Source organism: Barbus barbus, assembly GCF_936440315.1.
Source record: "Barbus barbus genome assembly, chromosome: 28".
NCBI classification, from domain to species: Eukaryota; Metazoa; Chordata; class Actinopteri; order Cypriniformes; family Cyprinidae; genus Barbus; species Barbus barbus.
This window is the reverse complement of record NC_136756.1, coordinates 25,287,043-25,298,904: the sequence shown is the minus strand read 5'-3', so window position 1 is coordinate 25,298,904 and position 11,862 is coordinate 25,287,043. Positions and strand designations below refer to the sequence as shown.

The 11,862-nt window shown below is 37.8% G+C and overlaps 1 protein-coding gene across 1 annotated transcript in view; it reads left to right on the top strand.

The window, feature by feature from the left end:
- Positions 1-10,711: 10,711 nt before the first annotated feature.
- Positions 10,712-11,862, top strand: part of LOC306847792 (A-type voltage-gated potassium channel KCND1-like) — a gene marked incomplete at both ends in the record, with an annotated part of 68,563 nt that continues 67,412 nt past the window's right edge. The window contains one exon of the mRNA XM_079381946.1: positions 10,712-11,826. Coding sequence (XP_079238072.1) covers positions 10,712-11,826 — 1,115 coding nt within the window. The remainder of the gene's footprint in view (positions 11,827-11,862) is intronic.

Sequence of the window (11,862 nt, the reverse complement as noted above, 5' to 3'; positions counted from 1 at the left end):
ACACGTGATCCTGCAGAAATCATGCTCAACATTAAAAAATCTTAAAGGGATCATATGATGTTGCTAAAAACAACATAATTTTGTGTATTTGGTGTAATGCAATGCGTTTATGTGGTTTAAGGTTCAAAAAACATTATTTTACACATACTGTACATTATTGTTTCTCCTCTATGCTCCGCCTTTCTGAAACGTTGATTTTTACAAAGCTCATCGTTCTGAGAAGCAAGGCGTGCTCTAATTGGCCAGCTATCCAGTGCATTGTGATTGGCAGAAGAACTCAAGTGTGAGACGGAAATGTTACGCCCCTTACCGTATTGTGATGCCGTGTCCTGGCACGACGACACAAAAACAATAAAACCCATTATAAACGAGGCATTTGTTGCATCCAGTAGGGACATAATTACTGATTATGACTTATACTGTCTTTTTACAAGCATGGTGAAGCATCGGAGAAACGACGAACAACAAGCACTACTCTACACAGCTCAAAACTCGCGTTTGAATAGTCAGTGGCAAATTCTTTAAATAAGAAAACATACTTACAGGCTGTGAGTCAGAAGTGCCAGACTGTCCTTGCAAAGTTGGAATTGCCCCACTTTATAGAAACAGCCTTTGTGCACAGCTTGCATTGTAGGCTACTCTTCCAGGTTCGGGAAATATTCCTCCGTAAAATGCGCTGCACACACTCTAATATTTGGGTTGAACTGTTCTGGAACAGTGTTGTAAATACAACTTAACCACTGATTTCTAGTTGTGTCCACTTTTGGAAGCCCAAACAAAGTACTTTCGCTTTCACAACGAAACACTGCATCTCCACGACATGGCGCTGTGGCAGCAACAAAACAGCGAGAATAATAGTTCCACCTTCTTTCATTGCATATACATTTGGGCGGTGTTATGCAAATCTTCCCACTCCGTGACGTAGACATGTGGGGGCGTGTTTAAATTAGGTGTTTTAGGAGGGCGTGGCAGAGTCTTAACTTTTATAAAGAATATCTCTTTGGTTTTGAGACTTCAGTCTTTGCGACTTCAGGGATCTTATCTATGCACAAACATCTTGTAACACTCCAAAGAGACAGGAAAACTTGAAATCGCATCATATGACCCCTTTAATTATTCCAGACTTTTGACTGGTAGTATACACAAAAATATGCTGATTTTAGATTAGAAATAGATTTTATATTTTAGGTAGGAATAGATTTTATTATATGAAAATACATACAGTACTGTACATGTTTTATGGAACTGTGATAACTATGGTAAATTTTGTAGGTGTTAATATGTAATCATGCTCTGTGTTTTAGCAAAGCTTCCTGTGACAAGCAAACAGTGCTTGTGAAAAGAGCCGGCCCTCGAATGAAGAGTCCCTTCAGGGAGGTAAAAATGTGACATGCAAGCAAAAGTTTATGTGTTCCCCTGCTCCCAGAGTCCTCAGTGCCGCCCATCGCTCATTCACAGCACACGATAACAGTCCCTTTAATAACATCAGCAGCAGGCCTGGCGCTTTTTATCTGCATAAAAGTGTGGACTACACACATCCATCAATTAGATTTGTTTTGGAGGGCAGAGAGGAGCTCTCCAGCGGCATTGCAGCAGAGATTAAACTTTTATTCAAGATGCACATTCTTTGTATTTGTGCCTAAATTTATACTGCCGGTCAAACTCGGATTTTTATCTCTGTTTAAGTGCACGGATCATCATTACTAATTCTATTTACAGAACATTGTATGTGGTATAATAGTTGTTGTGGATTTATAGTTATATTTGTTCTGAAACATATATTGCAACAGCTTAATATTATATCTGATGATACTGAAGAAGTTCATGTTTAGCTAGAACCAAGCAAGTATTTAATGACTTATGACTGAGTCAAAACAAATGACATTTATGCATAAGTTTACTGCTTTCAACCACTCTGCTGTTTTATTCAGTCACATTTTTATTCTTTTAGTCTTTATTTAAATAAATGTAATAAATGAAAAAGATATGACCAAAAAAAAAAAGATAAAACACAAAAAACCTGGAAAATAATATAAATGTTTTTCATACTGACCCATCTAAAACGTCATATATTTTTATGCTATAAATATATTGAGTACACGCATGCCATTTTATACGGTCACGTTTTTATTCTTTTAGTCTTTATATAAAGAGTTGTAATAAATAGGACCATATAAAAATTGTATCATAAAAAAACACTAAAAATAAAAACAATGTTTGTCATAATGTAATATATTTGTAGGCTATAAATATATGAAATGTTTTTGATAAGTTGAAAAAAATACATTTATACATACATTTCACATGCCATTTTATTCGGTCACATTTTTATTCAGATCTATGAAACCATCTTAGTTAACGGTGTGTGATGCAAACACTGGATCCAGCATTTATCAGGTTTTGGACACAAAACTTTTCTAGTTTTACTCAATCTGACAACTTGAACCAAAACTAGATGCTCATTCAGAATCTTTCATAGATTAAGTTTGAATCCTTATGTTTAAGTCATTAAAATATCAGCTAATGTGAGAATGTTTTGCAGACTATTTATAAAAGTGGACACAATATTTTCAATAATGATTCAATAGCTGTGGAAAAGTATTTTTGCTGTGGGCTTCGGAATAATCTACTTGCTATGCAGCACTAGCTCTGAATTACAAATAGTCAAATACCACTGTACTTTGTTTTAAAAGAAGGTCCACTAGCTAACACACTTCACTGGTATTCTTTAAGCTGTGTTTTGTACTGGTGCTTCTTTTCGTCTCTGCTACTAATATTTATCTTGGTGACGGTGAGGACAGTCTGGCTTTTATAGGGTGAGGGTTGAATGTGTATTAGTGGCAGACTTCTGCAGTTGTCGCATAAATGGATCCAGTGTTGTGCTGGTTGTCTTCCCAGAGGACTAGTAGATTTAGAAGGCTGTGCTCTGAATTTTAAGCATGCTGTCAAATGCTATCTCGACCACATTCCCGATCCCATATTCAGGGCTCTTAACTGGTAAATTGGCAGAATTTTTACCCTTTCTGAGTTGCGAGCTTTCACATTTCATTTCTCAATAGTGTCTGCACTGATGCTCTGAATGCCACACAAATATGTTATGGACAGTAAACTGGATTTGAGAAATGGAGCAGAGTATTTGCTTCCCAAAGAGCAATTTTGCTCAACCTTATAACCTTACCTGTGTAATATGTTGTACTCGTGGATATGGATGATGGTGTAGAGTTCATAGTAATGTGGTGTGTGCAATAGTTGTGTTTCACCTGTTAAAAAAAAGGCACTTTAAAATGGCTGAATATCTGAATTAAATCTGAATGTATTAATAATGCTTTTAATTTAGAATATTAAATTAAAATTGGTTCTTAATACTGAGGGACTCAAACACAACTATTAAAAAAGGTTCAAACATTCATTGATGCTCCTGAAGGAAATATGATGTATAAACTTTTTGAATTTGAAGATCAAGGTAAATCGTACTTAATTCGTCTTCCGAGAAACATGCAAGTATCTTCTGTTGCTTCTGAAGGGCAGTACTAAATGGAAAAAAAATATATATATTTCTACAAAATAAGAAAAATTGGGACACCTTCATCCTGTTCAAAAGTTTTCACCCCCCAGCTCTTAATGCATTGTGTTTCCTTCAGGAGCATCAGTGAATGTTTGAACCTTTTTTAATAGTTGTGTTTGAGTCCCTCAATTGTCCTCAGTGTGAAAAGATGGGAAAATCAATCAAAATCTCAAAATCATACAGTCACTGCTGGAAAGGGTTCAAATATGCAAAAGATGCTGGAAAACTGAAGATTCCACTGGACATGGAGGATTTTTCTGAAGAACAGTGCTCAGTTGAACTGTTCAGAACAAACAAGGGAGTCTTGAACAACCATCACAAAACAAAAAACAGTTGTGGATCATCCAGGTAACCACACACACTATTCAGAACCAAGGGTTCCCAAACTTTTGAATGGGGTTAGTTTGATCATTTCAGCTATTTTTTTTGTCTTGTGGACTAAATGTAAACATCTTTTATGTAAAATGTCTTACCCAGGACAGTACTAAATAAAAAATAACATGCATTTTTGTATGATCTCTCTTATATTGTTAAAATTACTCACATTTTCACAGATTCTGCAAGGGGTTCACAAAATTTCAATCAGCACTGTATATTAAATTTAAATTGTTATATATAACATATAGTATAATATAGTGTGTGTGTATATGTATAGTTTTTTTGCATTGTGCAACAGTTACACACACATCTATATTTTAAATATATTTAACCAATGAATTATATATTTATATTGTGCTATTATATTTTGCAGCACTTTCTTACAGTGATTATGCACTGAAACATTTTAGGAAGTCACTGGTTTTAAAAATCGTAATGTTTATGCACATTTCATTTAGGGGTGAATTTTAGAAGGTTACAAAAGTTATCACTGTTATAATTAAATATTGAATTGCATATGCTTTGATTTTCTTGGTTTTGACCTTCTTTTGGAACCTGCCCAGTTACAGCAGGAGGCTGAAATGGATGTATTCAACTGCTACTCTCTAAAGTCTGCCGTTCCTGAACTATTCCTGCACCTCACTGACCTATAAGGTATGAAAATGCACATTTACAACACAGCTCCACACCTCTATAAAAGCTTTCCCTCTTATAAATGTTCTTATCACTCTGCTGTGATACATTTCAGAGTGTGAACTGCTGTTATGTGTAGTTTTTAAGCCATAGGTATTGAAAAATGGGTGTTGTTAAATTGCTTTAAAAAAGCATCTTGCTATGCAGTGGGTCTCAGAGACATATAAACATAACTGTATACTCAGTCATATTTATAGGTTTGATTTCAGTTGCATTCAGTTACATTTAGAGCACATATTCAGTATTTTGGCCTCCATTGTGGAGTGAAGTATTGCAGTAAAGTGCAGAGACCTGCAGGAAAGCTTTTTTCCCATCTTCTTCAATCATTCATAGAAAGACTCCAGAAGCATGATGCAATGGCTATCACCTCTCCAACAATAATGAATTTCTCTGTGTGGAGCAAGTGACTCAATGTTGTGTTTTTGTTGTTTCTGTTATGAAGTAGAAAACATCCTCATTGCGCAGAAGTCTCGATTTAATATATTTGATGTCATATGTGGAACATGTAAAAATAAATTTTGAAGTAAGCTGCAGTGAGCCCAACCTGTCTAGCGTCAAAAAGGACTAAACGTGCAGTTGTGCTTTCAGTTTGAATATATTTAAGATTTGAGATATATTTTCAATGAATAAAAATATAAATGTTGTTCTTATTTTCTCACAAGACTTGAGTCATTTGGACATTGATGGTGTACTTTTTTGACCTTAAGTGTCCCAGTTTAACATTTTTACCTGAAATGTTCTACCTGTGAGACAGAAATTCATATCGGTTTGACATGATGGGGAATATTTGATGACAGAATTTCATTTTTGGGTGAAATACTCCTCTAACTTTGAGAATCTGTCAGAGTGTGACTGTAAACGCAGAGAAACTGGGTAATTAGAAAAATATACAAAACAAGCCCAATTAATATAACATTGTCATTCATTAATATGACAGTGTGTTGAAGGCAGGAATACAGTGCAGTGAATGCATGATCAATCTGTTTCCTTTAGTTAATGCAGACTTTCGACCGTTTCGGAGACGTCCCATGAGGCTGACAGGAAGTGGAAATTAAAATCTACTCCGTAAAATACAAACAACCCTGAGGTCCTGTTTATGTCATTTTCTTTTCTTTTTCACCTTTCTTCTTGGTTTCCACCTCATTGCTTTCATCACACAGAGGATCTTTGTAAAATCAGTGAATTATTGATGTTTTTGTACTGATCTGCTCTTGTACTCCATGCCCTACCACTCTTCTATTCTCGGTGTGTCTCTACGTGAAGCAAAGTTTCATCATTTAGTCTGTAATAAAGTCATTCCGATGAGGCCCATTTATTTATCTGCATTAAAATAAATAGCATATTTTGCAGATATTTCTTACTTTAAATAAGACCGCATGAAACTAGATGCACGATAACACTAACACAGCTTTGTTCTCTTTATTTTTAAACTAACCTCTTGCATTGTTGACCTGTTTTGCTCCCAGGATTCCTTTGAAGACTCCAGCTGTAACACATCCATTGATTTGAGCATCCAGGAATCAATTCTGCCATCGTCTTGGCTTACTTCACTCTATTCCAGTGTGCTGGAGTTCCTCTTATGTGAGACTGCCTGTTTTTTCCACTCTGTATTAATCGAAACTGCAATATTTCCACAGAATCAATCGTTACACCCTGAAAACTCCTTTAGTTCATTCCTCATAACAGATGCTATCACTGGGAATTACAGTAGCAACTGTTTCTTTGCTCAAGTAGACTTTGGAGGCGGCCAAGAGAGTGTTTCATTTTAAAGTGAGGCTTGATCGAAAGGATCGACATGCCAAAAGACACTCTAAATTTACCATGGAGTTGATGTGTGGAATTTTTGTGCCACTAGTGGCTCCAAATGGAATTGCACATCCCGTCAATCTGTCCCTATCGTGACACTTCGCTGAGAAATTTAATGCCTGCTCTATAATTGAAACCAGACAATGTTTACGTGCATTTGTGTACAGTATGCTATTACATTAAATGGTTAATTCCACAGGGTAAACTGGAAAGATATAAATATCAATGTAATCAAATCCCTCTTAGGTGGAGCACAACAAGCCATCGGAGACCCCAGTCGCATGTGTGTTGCATCCGCAAGACAGGAATGGAAAGCGCAGTTGTTATAAATGCTACATGAATGAGTGTCAGGCTGCTGAATTCAGCCTTTGTCCTCATGAATAATACAGTATGTAGACTAAAGAACAGTTTGTGAATGTAAACTAATGGTTGGCTGATATGCGTTTTCAATGGATTATGCCGATACTGATATCTAGAGATCCAGATGGCTGATGGATGATTATATACTACCAATGAAAGGTTTGGACATACCTCCTCATTCATTAATATTAATATTTCCATTTCTTCATTTTATAATAATATTAAGTCAACTATGAAATTATACCAATGGAAGTATGGGAATTATGTAATGACCCCCTAAAAAAAACATTATACCAATGAAAGCTCTCTCTTCTTTGTCTAAATTCCAGCTCTGCACAGTCTAAACTTTCATCGCTCAGCTTCATACATTGAATGATGGGATGCTTTTTTGATACGGTATGTATGCAGCACACTTGCTGAATGCTTTTTCTTCGCTAACCTTAACTATTGTGGCCAGAGGAGAACTGGCCCCCCCGACTGAGCCTGGTTTCTCCCAAGGTTTTTTCTACATTCAGTCACCGATGGAGTTTTGGTTCCTTGCCGCTGTCGCCTCTGGCTTGCTTAGTTGGGGACACTTCATTTCCAGCGATATCGTCGACCTGATTGCAAAGACACTATTTAAACTGAACTGAGCTGGATGATGACATCACTGAATTCAATAATGAAATGCCTTTAACTGAAAATCTTTTTTTTTTTTTTATATCTTTTCATTTTACATTATTGACACTATTTTCCTTTTTTGATATTGTGCAGTTGCTTTGACACAATTTACATTGTAAAAATCACTATATAAATAAAGGTGACTTGACTATTTGAATTTTAGTTTTGCAAAGAAATATATTTTTAGGAACAATTTATCTCTCATCATAAATAAATGTAAAGCATTTAAGAAGCTTTTAGATCAGTTGTTTTCAACCGTTTTTGACTTATTTAATCAGTTTTATTTAATCCTTTTTTTTAAATAAAACTTATACTAGTATTATAACACTCTATGTATTATTTAGCTTATTTTATTTAAAGCTACAAACCAAATAAAATACAATAATACATTATCACTAGTATTATTTATTTTATTTTTGTAGCTATATTTAATGAGTCACACTATGTGTAGTGTGGGCACCAAACTTATGAGAAACAGACTGAAAAAAAAATAATATATATAAAATACATGTAAATGAATACGTGTATATACTGTATGTATGCAGTATGTATATGTTTACTCAATCAATTTTTACCTGCTAAATTATTTTAGAGCTTGGACAAAAATAAATGTTTTTAAGATTGTTTTGACTTTTCCAAACAAACAAAAAATTATTGTAGAGTGATTTAAAATCTTGATTTTTAGTTGTGTTGGCTTATTTTAATATTTGTTTTATCATAGTTTTAATTATTTTAATTCGTCTTAAGGCCCTCTTGGGTGTTTACTGAGGCCCCCTAGTGAGACCGGGCCACCTGTTTGAGAACCATTGCTTTATGTCAAAAGATGTAACACAAATTCAATAAAGTGCGTCCGCACTTTTGACTGCTAATTTACTGTATATAATACAATTATATGATACCAAACAAGACATTCCCAATATTGCTGAAATTAAATTGGACAATGTTGTATATCATTAACCTCCCAAAGTATCTCCCAGAGCTTTCTCATCCTCGTCAATGATTGTAATACCTTCTCCACCTTTCAGAAGTGTGATGGCACCCCATTGTGCTTGGAAGCAGTTTAGGAAACTGAAATAAGAATGAAATTCTCGTGCTGCTCCCACTGCCGAGAGAGGTGGAGCAACATGAAATGATCTGTTGAAAGAGGAGAGGATGCTATGTGTCTGAATGCAGTAAGCTGCAACAAACGGCACAAGAAGATTGTGTGATCTAGTATTGTCAGGTTGTGTGAAATCTGAGCTATTGCCTCGTTCTCTATGACCCATTGTAGGGCAGGATGCATTTGCAAGAGATATTAAGCTTTAAATGGATGTGTATAAGTGTAGAGAGTGAGAGAGAGAAAGAGGGTGGGGAGGTTGAGCAAGCAAATGAGAGTAAAAGAGAGAGAGAGGCAGCGCACGAATGCAACAGAGCAGCGGAGGAGAGGAGAGAGAGGCAAGGAGGACTAGGCGTTACGGTCGCTCCTTCACTAGCTGCATGCGAGATGCCAGGACTGCTGCAGAGAGATTGCTCTTTCTTTCCTTTTTCTTTCTTTCAGCAGCTTTCCGTCCTTTCCGAACTCTTCCTCCTCTCGCCTGTCTCGAAGGTAACAAGTCTTTAAAGATAAATCATTACTTATCGTTACTGCTGGCAACTTGCTTGACTTTTTTATGTCGTTTTATTTACAACTCTCATGGATTTTGGGAGTCACTTTAGGGATGTGCATTTAAGGAAATTTAGAAGCACCTACATTTGTGTTTACACTCTCGTGTGACGGAAAAAGAAAGAATAAGTTGGTTAATGTGTGTTGCTCTAGAGCTGCATTAGTACTAAAATAAACCCAGAATTTACTGTTCGTCTTCTACGTGCATGTTCTTGCGCATGGTGCAGGAGGTGTAGAGTAATGCATTATTGATTTTTGATTGTGGGAGCGTGTTGTATGCATTATGTTGGGACTGGGCTGGGTCACCTGTCCTCCGACAGGACCCTTAAGGGATGATACCCTAAAAAGTTTGTGTTTGTTGTAAAATCTGATTCTGGATTAGGGAGGTTCTTCATACTGAGACATTTAGATGCAACAGGAAGTTGCATTAGCTTAGAAGTGGGGAAACACGTTATTGATTGACTTTATATGGTGCATATTGATTGTTGTGAATCTGAACATTTACTTGTGCAAAATAGTAGAATTTGCATATGCATTGGAAAATGATAGTTCTCTATGCAAAGTAATTAAATTATTTATAAAGCAGTATATATATATATATATATATATATATATATATATATATATATATATATACTGTGTATATATACTGTATATATATATATATATATATAATCAATTTATGAATGTATTTCTGTGCATCCTATTTTATATATGTAAAATGTAATGGCACATGTTTTCTGTGTAGCACAAAGTAGCGTGCAAGAGCTCTTATAAACAGACTGTGAAGCTTGTTTATTTTAACAGTCTCTGGTGTAAAACAGGCTGGTGAAAGTAGCTGTCCCGTGTTGCTTTGAGACGTCATCTGATTTGTTGTGTTGTTTCATGACAGGTGCATGAAGGAACGGCCATACTTGGAGTCCAGGTGGCTGCGGTTCTGAGATCTCCGTTTGAAAATCTTCTCAGCTTCTTGTGAGATTGAGTAGCCACTTGAAGCTCGAAGAAAGAAAAGAAAAATTAAAGGCAAGAGTCTTGAAATAGCATAAAAAGGAAGGAGAACGCCTTCAAATGAAAGAATGGACGCAGTAGAGGAGAAATAGTCTTCTTGCTAACTTCAGAAAGCCTCATCACAGACTAATAAAAATTTGAAACGGCACAGCGCAGCAACAAATCAGTATTCTCCGGCAGAGCCTGCAAGAAATGGCCAAGAGGGTTAACCCTTTAAATGGCTAAACTGATTCTTTGAACAGCCACAGTCTGCAAACAGAAGACTTCAGCTGATTAATTTTAATGGGTAATTTTAGAATTGTTTTTTGATATATGGAGATCCTGAGATTCAAATGGCTTTGACACTCTTACAGCTCCCAAATTTTTTGTAGCAGATAATGAAAACATTTGCCTACTTCCATTTACCTCACAAGATTCCTTCCTAGCTTATTAAATGTACAGACACAGCGAGGAACTAGTCTGAGATCCTCAGCTCGGATGATTAGTTTGGAAAGACTCTTTCTGGTCCAAAAAGGTTCAGAAAAGCATCTCAGGACTGACTGGCGTTCTCCCCATTGGCCTTTTTGATTCATTAACAACGCTTAGACACCAAATTAAACATGGCTGCCGGAGTGGCAACATGGCTACCGTTTGCCAGGGCAGCGGCCGTCGGCTGGCTTCCTCTGGCCAAGAAAACCATGCCCAAACCGCCAGTGGACAAAAAGAGTCGCAACGACGAGATCCTATTCGTAAACGTTAGCGGGCTCCGCTTCCAGACATGGAAGAACACACTGGACCGCTATCCCGACACTCTGCTGGGCAGCTCGGAAAAGGAATTTTTCTACAACGAGGACACTCAGGAGTATTTCTTCGACAGGGACCCGGAGATGTTTCGCCACATTTTGAACTTCTACCGAACCGGCAAGCTTCACTACCCGAGGCAGGAGTGCATTCAGGCCTTCGACGAGGAGCTGGCCTTTTACGGCATCGTGCCGGATATTATCGGCGACTGCTGCATGGAAGAGTACAGGGATCGCAAGAAAGAGAACCAGGAACGTTTGGCCGAGGACACGGAGGCCGAGATGGGGACTGATACTCCACTTCCGCCGAACAGCACATCTCGGGAACGCTTGTGGCGCGCCTTTGAAAACCCCCACACGAGCACCATGGCTCTCGTTTTCTACTACGTCACGGGTTTCTTCATCGCCGTCTCGGTCATAGCGAACGTGGTGGAAACCGTCCCCTGCCGACCCCTCAAAGGCAGCAAGAAAGATTTGCCGTGTGGCGAGAAGTACTCGCTGGCGTTTTTCTGCATGGACACGGCCTGCGTCCTCATCTTCACGTTCGAGTACCTCATGAGGCTTTTTGCTGCTCCCAGCCGCTGCAAGTTCATGCGCTCGGTCATGAGTGTCATCGACGTCGTCGCCATAATGCCCTACTACATCGGCCTGGTCATGCCTGAGAACGAGGACGTGAGCGGCGCGTTCGTCACGTTGAGGGTGTTCCGTGTCTTCCGGATCTTCAAGTTCTCGCGTCATTCTCAGGGCCTGCGGATCCTGGGTTATACCCTCAAGAGCTGCGCTTCCGAGTTGGGCTTCCTCCTGTTTTCCCTCACCATGGCCATCATCATATTTGCCACTGTCATGTTCTACGCCGAGAAAGGCACCAAGGGAACCAACTTCACCAGCATCCCAGCCTCCTTCTGGTACACCATAGTCACCATGACAACACTTGGGTAAGTCCATTCCCTTTTTATCTGCAGCTTGCGATG